This window comes from Equus przewalskii, chromosome 6, assembly GCF_037783145.1.
Source record: "Equus przewalskii isolate Varuska chromosome 6, EquPr2, whole genome shotgun sequence".
Lineage (NCBI taxonomy): Eukaryota > Metazoa > Chordata > Mammalia > Perissodactyla > Equidae > Equus > Equus przewalskii.
In genome coordinates, this window is record NC_091836.1 from 6,795,742 (window position 1) to 6,813,374 (window position 17,633).

Here is a 17,633-nt window from a genome sequence, read left to right on the forward strand (position 1 = left end):
TATTGCTTAAGTTTTGAATACAATTTCATTACCAAATATGGGCAACTTTAATATTTAACTGTAGTCATTCCGGCAAAAAACTGACTAAACTGAAATATCTAAACAGCAGTGGCAAAGGATCAACATTACTGTAGTTTTACTTCTTTAGAAAACGAAGAGAGCAAAGGCCTGTAAGCATTGAGCTTAAAAATTCTTTTGATCTCTCTGGGGGATGAAGTGGGATGTGGGGAAAGAGAAGAGATGCAGGCAAAAGACCACTTTAATGGAGTTTAACATTAAGACAGATTTTGTTAAAATTAGATGGTGTTTCCTCTGGATGTATTCACAGTGAAAATGAGGTCACTATAGTTCATTTTTTGCTCATAAAGAGGGAGACGGACTGGGAAGGGAACACAACAGGGGGGAAGTGGACTTTTGGTGCCACTATTATTCTTAGTTGACGTGGGTGCTAAACAGGAAGGTTCAGTTTGTAAAAATTCCTTGAGTTTTATACCTAAGATATGTGCCCTTTTCTGTGCATATCAAAACAAAAAGGTGTATAACACATGAAGTCAATGTCAATGTGTGCTAATGAGATTGTGATTGCAGATTGTGATTAGAGCACGACCAAAGTGGCATTCAGGAAAATAGGAAGACTATACTATTTTAAGACAGCTGACTTCTGTATCCTTGATAATATTAAAATTCGCCACTGAAAACTTTTAAATGCCCAATGCATGTTAATTTGGTTTAAAGATAATTTTCTTCTAACTCAGCTTTTTTAGGTTAGTATGTCTTTACAATTACTTTTTTCTGATTTCAACCACTAAAAATGAATGAACAATCTTTATTTATCTTCAACTCTAGAAAATGAACATAAAGTTTTCAAAGTAAAAGAAAAAATTAGCTCCTTCCATGCAAAGAACAATATTTTCTTAAGTATTTTAATTAATATTAAATAAATTCAATATTTAATAAATAAATATTAAGTAAATACTTAATAAAACAATTTTATGGCATAATAAAAAACTGTAATTCTTAATTGGACAGTCTTGACAGGCTTAAAAAACAAGTACAATTATAATAATTCAACCAAAAGACCTGGTACATCAATAGTACTTTTGTTATCTTTAATTTTTGCTATTTCCTGAAAAGAATACTATAGTATTCTTTTCTCACAAGTTTTCACCTTTCGTTGGGTTGCTACCATGGACTAACTGGGGTGCTTGACACTGGCAGAAAAGGTCACGTGCCCAGGCCACCCAACTTTGGTAATATCTTATTAATATTCTTCCCTAACTTCTTTATTACACATAAAAAGAAGAGGCTGGCGTTTGCTGAGTGCTTACTACATAACAGGTACTATGCCATGTGTTTAATATCTATTTTTACTTTGATTCATTAATGAGAAAAGACGTATGTATAAAAGAAATAAGTAAACTAACTGTAAGTTACTAATATCGTCTGTACTGTCAGTAAGAAATACACTGTGGGTTAGTTTACGATGATGTGGAAAACTTGTAAACATTATACTACTTAAACTGATCTGAAGCTTTTAAGTGACTCTCAGTTCTCTGAAGAGAAATCTCAGACTTATCCCTAGCCCAACCCCACAACACTGTGTTGTCTCCTTATGCAGGTAAATAGAAACACTTTAAAAATGGCATTTTCAATGCTTTATCTCTTAACATTTGTGAATGAGGTTATGCCTTCCTTACTTCAGTCCATCATATAAGAATCGACAGAAATGAAACAAAAAATGTAAAATGTAGTAGCGATCGCTGAGGCTGCTATGAAAACTAGGAGCTTTTCGTGGGTTGCAAAGTAAAATTAAACCAAGAACAATGAGTGATAACTAAACTCTGTAAAACAGTTTCTCTCTTGAAGTGATCCTTCCCCCCACACTGCACAGCCAGGTGGTTTCGTTTGGCAAATATCGATACTGGAGGCGACTATTACACAGCTGGTTCCTTTGACTTCGATGTTAGTTTTTGTTTTGTTCGTATACATGTTCAAGTTGTCATGTGACTTTTAAACATTTTAAAATAAACAATAAAGACTAACTAACCAATTTATCCTATGAATAATATCCTACGAATAATATCCATTCATTTATTTTAAAATTAGAAGTCAATCAAGACCTCTTTTCTAGACAATTTTGTCCACAGAAAGAAATGTACAGAGGTCTCTCAAACCACAAATATGTTTTTCCTAAACTTATCTTAAGAAAAAATTTTTTAAGAAAAGAAGTTCAAATTATCAAATCCAATCAACAAATCTAAAACTCAATTTTAATTCTATCTGAATGAATATTTCAAAGTCTGGACTTAAAGGAAATAATATTTTGCACATTGTCTGCATTCTTCTGCCCCTAAGAGGGGGCTACTAACATAAACACAGAAGCAGCTATGTTACAGTACTGGAATACTTTCTAAACTTGAAAAACATAAAACAATTCAAGCTAGCTAACTCTGTTATCAAGCTATAGAATACAACCCCTGCAGAACACTTTAAACATTTATTTTCTTCGAAAGGCTTGAAAAACTATGCTTAGAATCTCTACATGGAATCTGGAATGCTCTATCACATTGCTCAAACCAAGAAATTTTTTACAGGAAAAAATAAATTTCTAATTCCATTTTCAAACATGCTAAGTTTATCAAAATGACTCAATCACCCACTGTACTAAGTCATTTTCCTACGTTATTCTTTGTGTGATCAACGAACTTAGTACTGGGAATGGTTAAGAGTAAACAGTGAACTGATTTATTTCCTTGAATAATTTGCAAATGATACAGCCTCTTCTGTTAACATTAGAACATAATTTTTGCTAGGGTCTAAGACTTGCTAGTCAAAATTCACTTTAGAAAGCAGTAGTCCCTGCTTAAGGGTCCAAGAAGGTAGATATGGGGATCCAAAACGTATTTTCAATATAAAAAAACTGAAAAGTATAATAAAACATTTATATCCTTTAAGCTCTAGTGATCTTAGCAAAGCTCTTAAAAATTAATGCCTAAAAAAGCAAACAGATATTACTAACCTTAATAAAAATGTTAGATTTTTAAATATTGGTTCACTTAGGCTCATTACTTCCCTTTGTCCCATTTGTTCTCCCTGGATGATTTTTTATAATTAACTCTCCTGATTTTAACTCCCAATTATATGCTGATAACTTCCAGAACTTTATCTTGAGCTTAAATCCTCCCCTGATCTTCAGACTATCTGCTAAACCCTTGCTCCTCCAAGTGTGGTTTGCAGCCTGGCAGCATTCACATCACTTCAAGGCGTGATAGAAATGTGGTCTCTCAGAAGCTGCATTTCAACAAGATTCCCCAGTGACTCATATGCACATTAAAGTTTGAGAAGCACTGTGCTGGATATCTCCAGACATCTCCATTCAAATGTCTACAATATGGCAGGTTACATGTTCCTTTAGGTTAGAAAGGTCATCATGATAAGGCCCCTGTCTACCTAACTGGCGTCCTCGCCACATTATCTCCGTTATGATTTATGTCCTAACAACACAGAAGCACTTGTTCCTGCACTCAGAATCCTCTTTCCTTACCACTGTGCCTTGGCTCAGGCTTGGATGCTGGTTACCACAAACTCCCCTATCCCCCAGCCATTGCCTGACTCCCTTGCACTCAAGTCTCTAAGACTTAGCTTAGAGCCAAAGGGCAAATGGCTGGAGAAGGCTTCCTCTAGAACTCCTTCTGTCTACATCCCTCCTCCCCCAAGAATGGGTTCAGAGTCCTCTTCTAGGCTCATGTACCTTTCACATTCTGCTATGAATTGTAATTATTTATTTACTCCCATTAGCGAAGAGACCTCTCAGAAGGCAGGAATCATGTCTTATCTAACCTGAAAACCTTAGTACCTACCACAGTGCTGAGACTAAATGGGGTACTAAGTAAATGTTTGCAGAATGTATAACCACTAACGAAAAACACCAAGTTTTTTAATTTGGGATTTCCTGTTGGTTAGAAGCTCTGAGAAACCCTTACTTAATATACTCAATCTGGTAGATAAAAAAGATCATCAGGGAAAATGATAAAAGGTGCTCTTGTTCTTCCTGGTAAAACTTCTGAGAGCTATTGGTCAATGCTATGTTTAACGTTAACAAAGAAGTTATGGCCAAATCAAATACCCTCTGAATTTATGAGACTGATTAGCTGTAAGACTCTTAATTTTGAAGCCCTCTTTTAAACCAATGGAACATTATTTTAAAAATCAGTGTTATGTAGATTGATGTCTTTGATGGGTTTAAGCTTTCTATTGATTATAAGCTATTTTAATAACATTTATTATGTGGTGTTCAATATCCTTTTTAGTCATAATCAAAAAGTTACCCTCCTATTTCATCTCTTAAAGTGTTAGAAAAAAACGCATTTTTAAGACTAGAGCAAAAAAGTCTAGCTTTCAATACAGAATGAATTCTTCCAAATTCTATCTAAGAAAACGACCTAAATAATACACTTTTATAAAATTCCAAAGATTTCCTCAAAGAAATGCAAATGCAAGTGCAATGTAATTTTAGAACTAATCTGGAAAAGCAGCAGCATGAGAACAATCCTCCCACACAATCCCCACCCAAAAAAGATGAAGATATTTTTAAAAAATTATATCAATTGAAGCAAGATTTCACTTATCATTAAAAAAATCACAAAAGTAGGATGATTTATTAAATATTCCTATCTAACTTTATAAGCGAGTGGCCTGCTTTGAATGACGCTTTAGCCAGGACAGAGTATGGAGCACAAAGCTGGAAGTCCCTCTCACCTGGATCTGAAATGTACTCAAAGATGCACCAACCTAAGAGGGGAAGCATAGCGTTGGGGTGAGGAGGAGGAGAACTGAACAAAAGGACCAGGGCAGTAGAATCTCTTTCCCACATCCACAGGGAAAATACTGAAGGTGGTCTGTCAGGGTTCTAACAACAACTAAAAGGCAAAGAGAGTGAAAAAAAAAAAAAATAAAGCACCTGAATGAGGAAATGAATGAAGAGTATCTCCAGAGACCACAAAAAGACTTTCTTTCTTCTCCTTCTCAAAACGAGTGGTCATTTCTTCCTGAGATGCCTCTTCATCTTCCCTTTCTTCTTGAAGCCTTTTCATTCTTTCCATTAAGGCCTCTAGTTCACTTAGAGAATCTACAATCTGGAGCCAGATAAGATAATGTTGGGTGTTATTAACATTAAAAATTGTTCCAGTAAATGTCTCCCTCTCCCAATGTCACCTTATTACGTACAGTGGCATGGGCACAGTTATTAAGTTTCCAGGTAGGTATTCCATTAACTCCAAAGGAAATCATATGACATATTCAAACATTTTCAGAAGTATGATGCTTTTGCTTCAGTTATAAATATAGAAAGTTTATAAGTATAAATATATTTAATCTAGAATTCTAGCCTTTGGTACATATTAAATTATATTATAGTATATTTTTAAAAATGAGGCAGCCCTATGATTTGTCATAATATCTATTTGCTTTAAAAGCTTCTTTAAGACAATTCAGAACTTCAGGTACAGGTTACATTTTTACAGCAACAAAAATTATGCAATAATATTTCAAGTATATAATATCCTGTTTAATCAGAGAATAAACTCTCTCTAGATTTTTTTAACGTTAGGAAGTTTAAAGGCAAAACAGTGAAGAAAAACAGTTAAGAAAACTAACCCCAAAGTTGCCGCCTGTGAGGGATGCATTCTCTATGTTGTTGTCATTAGCGAGATCACAAACACAGAAATTGTTGACAGATATTAGCCTGAATCCATTGGAGATTTCTGGATCTCTCTCTGGATTGATGCCACTACCAAAAACAAAGCTTGCCAAAGCATGATAATGTGCCAGTAGGACCACAGCATGTACCAGTTCGGGCAGAGACCAATTATTTTCTCCAGTTTTGACAAGTTTCTGAAATGAGAAAGCAAATCAGAGTAAAAATGAAAATCATAGAATGCTACAAAGCAACTTTAGGAAGCATGGGAAATCTACCAAACTTCATATGTCCATTTATAGTAGTAAAACTTAAAACTCCCTTTAAAAAATATTTCACATATTAAAGATATAGCTCTCGTCAAACAATGTTACATTCCAACAAACAATGATACATTAAAATTATCAGACCTAACAATACAATTATTTTGCAGCTTCTTCTAAATTCCTTATATATACAATGGAAGTTCTGCTTCCAATGCACTTTTACATATTATGTTACTTTACTAAGATATTTCAGAGAATCAAAGAACATTAAAGCTAGGAGAGACTTTAAAGACTGTCTAGCAAAACTATTCATTTTAAGGTTGTAAGGTAGAGACTTTATCTTAAAAAAAATCACATAAAAATCCAATTTAGTAAGTCAACTTCTAGTTACCTTGGAATTATCTTCTCTGATGGAGAAAGACCCTACAGCAGATGATAGAAACTGTAGAATATTACCTCACATTTGAATAACAACTTAAAAAATTTCAAAGCACGTTTTCACATGCTATTGTACTTGATCCTGCAGCTGACTGATGGAATCACAAGTGAAGCCATTAAAAACAGTCATTCCTCCACCCCCACTTTCTCCAAGAGCCCATTCCATCTATTAAGACACCACGGATTCTTTCTCATCAGTGTTCTCTCTCTCCTTTTTGTGTGTGTGTGTGTGTGTGTGTGTGTGTGTGTGTGTGTGTGTGTCCCCTGCTGCTCCCTGCAAATCTAAAACTTTCATTTAGCTCACTTCACAGCTAAAACCCAAAATAGCTTTTGCTTTACTCTCTATATTTAACCACACACACACACATACACACGAAAAAATCAATCATATTCTATCACCCTAATATAACTTTTACGTATCTTCTTTTATTTTTATAAAAATAATTATATAATCAGAATATATCTATTTTTTTCTATTTTTCAAACTTGACATTTTGACATATTCATTTTTTATGAGGCTATACTGTCATTAATTTTAAGCATGGGCGATATTCAAATTTCTTTTTTTTTTTTTGCTATTACTTAAATGGCATCTTCATGCTATGGCTTCATTCATATTTTAAAAACAATTCCTAATAGGATTTTTAGGGCACATGGTATTGATATTTTTATGCCTTTTGATAATACTGGGAAAGAGCTTTCCAAAAAGGACTGGTAGAATTTACAATGCCTTTGCCAGTCTTTGCAGGATTATCATTACAGCTGAAAGAACAGCCAACACTCATCACCTTGAATTTCTCACCTCACATTCATTCTACTTTTGTACTTGATTGTAATCTGGTTTCTTTCTCAGACAAACTCCTGAAGCTACTTTCTCTAAGGTCACATATGACCTCCAAAAGGCCAAATCCGATATTTTTCAGTTCTTACCCTGTTGATCTCTGCAGAATTTACATTTTCCTTATTTCCTCCCTTCATGAAATTCTTGAAGTTAATCTCCCTTGACTTCAGCAATTCCACTATTTTTTTTTTTTTTTGCACCCTTTCTACCCTGAGATGCATCTTTCTCCATCTCTCTCACAGCCCTCTTCTTTTCCTGCCTGCCTCCAAAATGTTGGCTTGCTCTATTCTACTCATGATCTTCTTTCCTTGTACAGTATCTCCTGGATGGATCATTCATTCCTTCAACCTGATCTTTGCTTATCCGTAAATAACTGTCTCATTTTTTTTTTCCTAATCTATCCTTTATCTTGAGCTACAGACCTGTACTTCCTTCAGCAACTAGACTTCACTATATGGATGTCATCATCTTCTGTTCCCAAGCCTGTCTATGCTACACTGCTCACAGCATCACCCTGTGCCCAGGCAGGAAGGTAGAAACCTTAGAGGTATTCTGCTGTCCCACCCCCTTTCTCCATCGTCACATTCCGCCTGTTATCAAGTCTTGCTGATTCTTTTGCAGAATAGTTACACATAGTCTGATCCCTCCTCTTTATCTCCCTATTTCTCCCTATGACTTAAAAAAAAAAAAAGCATCTCTCAAGTGGATTGCCACAACTGTTTTATGACTGGCCTCCCTGCTTCTAGCCAGTCCCACTTGTAATTTATCTTCTGCACCACCAAATATACTCATATGACAACTCAGCTCAAAAACCTTTAATGATGCTTGATTCGTTATCATAGTTATTGCCAAGCTCTTTTGATCATATATACTTCTGACAGTAACAACTGGGGGGCCCAACCCCTGATAGTACATACATTTATTTTTAAATCAATATATACGTAAAAAATGTAACATTTTCTGTAGGTTAGTTATATCCATGTACTATAATACTAATATTGTAAAATACACAAATACAGAAATTTAAAAGGATGAGATAAGAATATACACACACAGTTTTCTGACATTTAGAAGGATTGTCTTGTGTACCCCCTGAGGTATTATAACATAACTCTGGAGACCATAGCTTTCTGAGCATAAAACACAAATTTTTGAATACAGTAGTCATTGGGTCATACAATACCATTCCAATTCTTCCCGCCTCTTACCCTGACCTTTCCTACACTTTAGTATCCCAAAGCTGTTAGCTTCTTTTCCAACATATCATACTTCATACCCTAATCTCCGTCTGGAACACCCTCCTCTACTTGAAAATTCCCACTTATTCTTCAAGACCTACCTCAAATGTTACTTCTTTCTAGAAACCTCATGCACTCTCTTTATTCATACCTTAATACACTATTGTGCTGCGATTATTGTTATCACCTCCCTGTCTCTCCTCCCCTAGACTCCACGCATGTCAAGGGCAGGGTCTATCTTTTCAGACTCACCAAAGCATCTGGCACCAAGTAATTAACATGTGACATAAAAATAATGATTAATTCCTTTATCTAACTTAACACATTATCAAATCGGAACATAAACCTCAGGACAACACTGTGTTTCACAGATTCCCAGACAGATCATCAAAATCTGAGAGTACACAGATTGACAAAAGCTAAGTTTGGTTTAACCAAGCAAATAACTAACAAAAATGTAGTCTAATAAGAGGATCAAAAAGACAAGGAGATTTCTATACATTAGAGCAGGGATTTTAAATACCTAAAGTTTCTACTGATAATAATTTAGATGATAGCTCCTGTTTACTGAATAGTTACCAAGTGCCAAGCATAGTGCTAAGGATATTGTGTAACCACCTCACCCTGTACACCCTCCATGGATGCTCCTTTTGAAGAGCAAGTGCTCTAGTCAATCACCACTATATTTCTCATCTAAGCTCTAGCTTCTAGAGGCATTTAAGCATTCACACACCAGTTGGTAACTCACTTTTTGTTTCCAAAATAATTTGTTGAAAATCTTTAAATTATGAAATGTTAGAACTAGAAAAGAGTTTAGAGCTCCTTTAATCTAGGTCTCTCATTTTGTAGAAGGGGAACTACTGGGACCCATAGAAGTTAACTTACTAAAGGTCACAAACTTGTGAGTAACTGGGTAGAGACCAGAATCCAGGTATCCTATCGTGCTAGTGCATTTTCTTTGTTCTACCTACTGCTTGAAAATAGAAACCAACTTTTCTCACAGCCACTCACTAAACTTGTACAGCTAATTACTGATTCCTTAAAGAGAAGTATTCATTTGTACCTAAATTAAACCCACTGACTTTCTAAATTCATGTCTTCTACACATTTTAATACACTACTTTTTTTTATTTTTCAAGTTCCTAATATGCAAATATTTAAAATTAAGTCTTAAGCAAAAAAATTAACTCTCAGTTAGAATCATTAGTAAACTTTTTTATTTCAAAGAAACACTCAGTACCTGAATGTGCTCTTTCGTGATCAGCCAGGGTCGGTGTGCTAGCAGCTTATTTATTTCATTAAGATTTTTCAGTCTTTGTGGTACATATTCCAAACCATTCAACCACTCAGCAATGCCTCCTGTCTTTAAAAATTCATCCACATGCATGTTTATTAAGTAAGAACACTGATGTCTAGCTGCAGCCTAAAACACAAAGAAAAGAGTTAGTTGATAAAACAATCATAGTAGAGTCTTATTCTATTTCTAAACAAATAATTTAGATGGAGTTTAATAATTTTTAAAGCCAACAATTCTTTTCTTACAGATTCCTCCTCCTTCTAAAACTTTCATCACAATGCTGCCACAGATTCTTGAATCAAATCATGAAGCTGATACACGTATAAGAAAATAATCGTCACATGAGGGCAATTTCTTCCTCATCCAGAACTTGGTACAGGTCAACCTAGAACCCACTTTCTAGCTAAGTAAAGAAAATATATGTCCATTTCATTACGGTAAGTGTTATCAACTGCAGTCTGTTTAAAACATAATAAAATCTCATTAACTTGTATTCTACCCATTCAAGATGCATGTTAATTTGGATACTTCTCTTATCCCCTTTAAGACAACTGCGATTTCAGTCTTATCTCTGCATATCACCCTCCGGTGGAAGGAAGCTCACAGACACTTTCCTTCCTAGGTAGTCAAAATCAGCCTCAATACTGACAATCTGGTAAACCACACAAAGCAGACTTTCCACCACTCCTGTCCTCAGGACTGCTTCTCAGTAAAACAGCATTGTTCTATTCTATTTTATATATCTTGTTTATGTCTTAGTCTGTGACCATTCAAAGTCTGCTTTCAGCCTTACTGTCATCAAAACTTCAAGCTGAAATGAAGTCAAGTTTATGATTCAAGAACACACAGAATGCTTCCTTTTTGGTTAAAACTTTAGTGCGAGTACAAACAAGATAACCAAATTAAACTCGGTAAAAACGAATCTGCTAACTCCTGGCTAGCTCTGCTGGCCCAGCCGTTCTCCTACAGGACATGCATCATGTTCTCCTTCCTCTTTTTCTCCAGTAATAGTTCAACTGTAACACTGTTTTCCTTCTATCCTTCTCATTCCTGCTCCCTATCATCCCAACTTATAACTCTTTGCCCCCCAAAACAACTAGTTAGAACCAAGTACTATACTTAGAAGTATCATAACTCATTTAAGAATTCTCTTATCCAGAGTCTCCATTAGTGCTATACTTTCCTCTTACTTGGCCAAATTAGTAATATTGTTCAAGTATAAAGTGACTAAATAAAATGTCACAAAGCATCTGTTCTATACTAACAATAAAAACAAGGTTATCAAGAGCAAAAACAAAACTTGTGGGATATCAGGGGTATTACTTTGAATCCTACCAGCATCTTTAATCATAAGAGATTACAATGATAATTAAAGGAGAAACATTCAGTACATTAAGTGGTTTAAAGCATTCAAAATGTATCTAAGGGGGGCCAGCCCAGTGGTGTAGTGATTAAGTTCGTGCACTTTGCTTTGGTGGCCTGGGGTTCACAGGTTTGGATCCTGGGCATGGAGCTACACACCACTCACCCAGCCATGCTGTGGTGGCATCCCCCATACAAAATAGAGGAAGACTGACACAGATGTTAGCTCTGGGACAATCTTCCTCACAAAACACAAAGCAAAATGTATCCAAGGGGTTTGGTATCCAAAAGGCCACAGGCTTCTTCAATTCTTATTTCTATGAAATTATATTTAGCTCTATGCACACACATACATACATTAGGATGGAGAAGGAATAAGGGAGGACAATGTCACATGAACACAGGAAACAGGGAAACGCGCACCATTATTGCAATGTAGTGCCTGTGTGGTAGAGGAAGGGGGCCGTCCATGCGCAGCATGTAGAACTGGCTTCGCAGGAAGGACTCCAGGTACTGAGTGTGCAGACTCATGACCTGAGTGATGTTGTCCAGACGACCGGATGTAGAGTATTCTTCCACAAGAAAGTTAGTACGTTCATCTACTGTGTTTGCTTGGGCAACCTTACAACCAAGAAACACAAAACAAAATTAATTATTGAGAAGTAAACACATCTTTGGCTTACATAAATTATGCCACTATTGAAGCAAATGAATGTTCTTTTGATATTAACAGACACTGAAATTATGCGGTTGCTCATACTAGAAACAAAAATAAAAGAGAAAGCAACATTTATTTTTGGCTCCGGGACCACAATTTATTAAACAACAAATGTCAAATTATCAAACATTGTACACACAGCTATGAAACAGGAGAAAAGAAGCTTCCATCTGCTTTTCCAGGCACAGACGGCAAATTTTTCAGGGCCCACTTGCCCGGCCATTGTCACACCAATTTGTGGTAAGGCAAAGGCAGTGGTGTTTGATTCCATATATTTATAATTTTATCTCGACAGCCTATCAAGATACTTAATCATGTTATCTTAAGACAAATATTTTCAGTCTGATCTTTTGCTTGTTTTTGTCATTCAACATAAAAATAAGCTTTCTGAATTATTTTTAGGGACAAAGGAAAATACCATAATTTGTAGAAAAGTGTTAATTGAAAAATTAATAAGGACACTAGAATACTGTCCTTCCTATTTTGAGCCTATTGTATTAATTACTAAAAACAAGGTAAATTATTAAAATGGACATCCTCCATCCTAGGGAATCAAAAGAGCTTTCTCAAAAATAGATTATTTATATATAGCTTTATGCACCATGACAGCTTAGGCATCACACCCAGAACTGGCTCTGAAGGTGTTAAGAGCTTATTAGCACCTTGTAGAAGGACTCAGCTCTGTGGGAATTAATGGACATGAAAGGCATATTTCTAGGATTGGTTCGTTATTTATTGATATTTTAGAATGAGCGTTCTGGACTTAAGAAGAATGTATTCCTTATTTTAGATAAGGAAATAGATTCGAGATTAAATTCAAGCTCATGCACCCAATGAATAGCAGAGCCTGGTCAAGAATCCAGATCTCCTTTTAAGTCCAGACTAATGGTCTTTGCAAAGATCCACAGAGCTATTAAGAGACTCTGTTTACCCTTCAGGGCTGGCTTCATAGCTTTTTCTGAAAAATAAGCACAAATTACACAAAGGCACTATTGACTGAGGAAAATTTAATCCTGAAGTAAATACAATGTTTGAGAAGTGTAAATTGTGAGGAAATGTTAATTACAGTGGTGTAAAACAGAGGCAATTTCACTTCAGCTAATTATAAAGCCAGATATACTTTCATTTGCCCATTTCTTCCATTTTGTCAACTACAGGGACCAAGATGATAGTTAAAAACATAACAGGATCCAGGTAAATCACATACAATTAGGGACAGAATATTTGCTGTTCTTGTTTTGATTTCCCCAGCAGAAGTTTGTGTGTTTAACTGATGCCTAAGACACATTAACAGATTCCTATGATGCAAAGATCCTGAAAACAGTGGTGGCTTCCCCAAACCAGATTATCTTCCAACATAGACTGTGAAAATGACTGTGTTTAGGAAGTCTTTGTATCTGTGAGTCAATCATTCTACTAAGAGCAGCCCCTGCGCCGTGTGAGGGAAACAGGCACAAGTTCAGCAGTTTCTCTGATGCACGGTCACCACCTAGGCCAGCTGCAGGCACTGACTTCCCCAAACATTACTCTCAACTTTCATTAAGATTTTCCTTTAAATGGTAAGGTCACACACAAAAAAGCAAAATGAAGATGAAGGAACTGCTGACTCTAGCAACCACCTGGCACGTACTATTTGAATTCTACTTATCCCTTGCTTTAAGACAAGGCCTAGCACAAAACAATTTACAAAACTGCTCCACGAATATTTGCTGGCTAATTTCAGAACAATACAGGAATGAAGCTGATACTCTAAGATAAACGATATCTTTGCAGTAAATAGTGAATCAGTATATACAACCGTATTCAATGTGAGTTAATAACTCCACAAAGCAGAGAAAAACTCCTCAATTAGTGGTTCTTAAACTTTTCTTAGCCCAAGTATATCTGAGAGGCATCTAGGAATCTAGAATGTCCCACACATTGCTGTGATCTTTCACAGAGATATATACAAAACAGGCACAAATCTTGTATTGATTGTAATCTCCTTTGTGTCATTTTACAACCTCTCTTTCTTGCCTTCACCATCTTGACTCCCCTCTTCACCAAAGGTGCAGGTTATACTGGAGATTCTGTGACATTCTGTCCAAGCAGAGACAGAAAGGAAAAGAGTAACTACTAGTGAGGTGATATCATATTTTGTTTAATAAGTTTAGTTGGGAAACTCATTTTTTTCATTTGAAGATATTCTTTCTAAACATTTATGTAACCTATAATCACCATGAAACAGTGGCCATTTTAAAACCTAAAACCTTCAGGTTAATATTAAATTTTATTACTGTTAGCTTTGTTCAGAAAAGTTATGTTTAAAGTCAAATACAGTAAAATTTATATTTTTCTAACCTTTGACTACTACCTAACTCTGAAATAAGAAGGCAGATTATTATACACACAAACTTTTAACTGAAGTTGAAAAGAAAATATCTCTGTGCTCTTCTAACATACAAATAAGAAACAAGAGCAAAACACACGTTTACTTCCATATTAAAAATGGAGAAGTTACTTTGTATCCCACTTTATGCATTTTAAGACAGATAAACTTACTTCCTTCTCTGGAATAAAGGCACTTGGTCCTCTTGTCAAGGGTTGAGACACTCTGATTCTTTTATCCTGTTTTTAAAAGAAAAGTTTTGTGTATTAATGATGATTTTCTAAGAAAAATGAAATTGATGCAAATTTATTGCTGAGGTACTAAAATAAGCAGAGATAAACAGAATTACATAAAATCAGAGTAAGTCTTAGGTCTCTGATCAAAGAAAACCCAAAGGGCCATTGTGTGAATAAGATAATGGGGCAAGTTTCTACCACAGTGTTGGGTGCACCGCAGGCTCCCAAAATGTCATTTCCCTTAGTCATATTCTACACCACGATAGGTTTTTAGCCAATATTTGATATGACTGAAAACGATCAACCTCCATAATAAAATCATATCGAACGGTATATTAGTATATACTGTTAGACCTCAATTTGAAAGCTAAAGGAAAGGTTAAATTCAAAGAGGATTTTATGCAACTCCCCAAACCAATGACCTGACCTTTTTTCTGAATAAAATAGGAATGAGCATATCTAATATAAAGTTTTGAAGCTTTAAAAAAATGTAAAGCTTGGAGAAGTAGAGGTTAATTTAATCTAAGAAATGAATAATACAACAATGCTATTGTTCTCCTTGCTATTCTATTTAGTATTAACAACTAGCAAATTGCCGATGGTATGTCCCAGTGCTAGATTATTTTAGTATTTGACCTTTCTGTTAAATTTTTTTCAAGTGAAAAATATTTTAGCGTCCCCATTTAACTGTGATTATCTATAAGCTGTGAAAATTCCAATTGGGGAATAACTTCCTTCTCTGCAGGTATGTTGAGGAGCAGGAATAGTCAGAGGGAGCACCCAGGCTTTGAAGTAGCTTCTCAGCCAGGAGAAGAGAGAGGAGAAATGGCCACTTAATTTTCTATAAAAAAGTAATATTCTAAAGTTCTGAAAAAGAAGCCCTGTAAAACCATAACTTAATAAATAGAGACATGCCACGGTTTATAAAGATTATAAAGACTGAGTGGGAAATTGAAGAACATGGGAACAGATGTCTACCGGAAAAGAGTGTATTAATAGGTGCCACCAAGCTCTCCTCAGGAAACTTCTAAGCTGAGGAAGTAACTCTAGGTGGTTCCTTATCTGAAGATGGCAATATCTATTTCACATGACCTTGTCTCCCGGTCACAGCTGACTAGACCAATCAACACAGAAGCTGATCTGCAGCCCATGGGTGCCTTGATGAAAAAGTTCCGCCCAAACAGAGTTGAGGGTAATTAGCTGGACCAGTAAGATTGTAGAGTACTAGAAGTAACTCCAGAGTTCTACTAGAGTTCTAAGAAAGTAATGTACTTTGACAGAAAGAAGAGAAACAACACAGCACTCATAAGCAGAGGCAGAGAAAACAATGAGGAGGCACCAGAGTAGGCCTCAACAGATACTTGCTTCCAAGGGGAAAGCCACAAGTTTCTATGGCTTCACCAGAGAAAGCAGAGCCTAATCTTGGGCTCTCTTCTCCCTCTTTCTCTCTCTTCTTCCTTAATTTCTTAAGCAGAGATGTGGATCAAATCTGTGCTTTTAATAATACGATTCTGGGGGTGATGCAGCCCTGGGCCTGAGACACAAAAAGAGAAAAAAAAAGAAAGAAAAGCCAGCTGAGAGGTGTCTGCAATAACCCAGGGGAGAGAGAAGGGGGCCTCCCCTAAGAGAACTGTTTATACACGAAAGAGAAGGGAAAGCTAACATGATTTTTCAGTTTAGCATCACATAGCCTTTCTTTGTTGTATTTTTAAAACGGCATCGCTACTGAAAAATGATCAGCCTCGTTCCTAATTCTGTATAAGAAGCATCTTTTCTCGTGAGGACTCTACTATTGTCTCAGTTGGCTGCCTTGTATTATATGAAGGTGAAAAACAAAATTTAAAGAATGATCAAGGCAGCTCATAAATTCTACTGTAAATTCATTTACTCAAAGTTTTTTTTTCCCTCACCTATTTTCTATCTCTGTATGTTTTTAAGCTGGTAAGATCAAATACAAAAGAAACAGGACGGCACCATATCCACAAGATTCATTTTAAAACATAAGGTGGAGTTCTGGTCTCCTGTAATATCTTTCCTCAGCTTTTATTTCAAATCCAAAATGCCCAGGAGCGAGTTCCTACTTCACTCATACCCTGATTAACTTTTCTCAAGTTGCTACACCTGTGTTGCCTTGTATGGTAGCCATTAGCCACATGTGACTAAATTTAAATTAATTAAAATTAAACCAAGTTAAAAATATAGTTCCTCAATCACGCCAGTCACATTTCAAGTGCTCAACAGCCACATGTGGCTATTGCTACTGGCTATTGGACAGGGCAGACGTTTCCACAGGCTGTCATGGAAAGTTCTACCAGATAGTGCTGCTCTAGACTCTTCATCACATCTTCAGGCATATTAATACCTTTTTGAAATGCTAAATGACTGCTCTGCAGAGTTATTGGTTGGATGGTCACACCTGCTCAATCCCTTAACCAACACTTTAATGTACGTAATTGCAGAAATGCTTTCAATCAAATTAAGAGTAAACCCAGAGAGTGGCAATTCAGGAAAAGAAAAAAAACAATCAGCCAGCTTCAAGAACCCTTGTCTCAATTTCTGTCTCGGAAAAATATCGAGGACTTTTTTTTTCTTCTTCTCCCTATTTTTAAAATTATGGGGAGAAAAAAAAACCCATAGCATGAGATCTACGCTCTTAACAAATTAAGTGGACAGGGTAGTATTGTTAACTGTAAGCACAATGTTGTACAACAGATGTCTAGGACTTTTTCATCTTGCATAACTGAAACTTTACACCCACTGAACAACTTTACACCCACTGAACAACTCCCCAGCCCTTGGCAACCACTACTTTCTGCCTTGTATGTAAGCACACTCTTCAGATCCCAGCTGAGACGCTCCCTATGCAATCATCAGCCTTCTCGCCTCGTTGCACAGTTCAGATCTGCCTCTTTCTGTGCAACCCTCCCCTTGCTCAGCTTTCATAACACTCAACCATCCAATCTATTTACTTCTTTGACCACTTTTACACTTTTCCTAGATGTTCCCTGCATTTCTTTCATCAATATTCCTTCTCTCGAGTGTTCTCATCTGTGGCTTACATCTTTTTTATGCAAACAAAATTCTACTGAATTGTGTGACAGTCACTATACTGGGGGAGGAGGGTGGAGCAGGTAAATGAGGAAAAAACGGCATCTGATATGAAAATGAGCAACC

General features: G+C 36.0%; 1 protein-coding gene across 10 annotated transcripts in view; it reads right to left on the minus strand.

Moving 5' to 3' along the window:
• SESN3 (sestrin 3) overlaps window positions 1–17,633 on the minus strand; it is a 68,270-nt gene that overhangs the window by 13,238 nt on the left and 37,399 nt on the right. For all 10 annotated transcript variants that reach the window (XM_070622935.1, XM_008513749.2, XM_070622941.1 and 7 more), the window contains 5 exons: window positions 14,397–14,462; window positions 11,561–11,758; window positions 9,719–9,901; window positions 5,656–5,892; window positions 4,961–5,135 (listed from right to left, as the gene is read on the minus strand). In XM_070622935.1, the coding sequence (XP_070479036.1) occupies window positions 4,961–5,135; window positions 5,656–5,892; window positions 9,719–9,901; window positions 11,561–11,668 (703 nt within the window). In that variant the 5' untranslated portion in view covers window positions 11,669–11,758; window positions 14,397–14,462. The remainder of the gene's footprint in view (window positions 1–4,960; window positions 5,136–5,655; window positions 5,893–9,718; window positions 9,902–11,560; window positions 11,759–14,396; window positions 14,463–17,633) is intronic.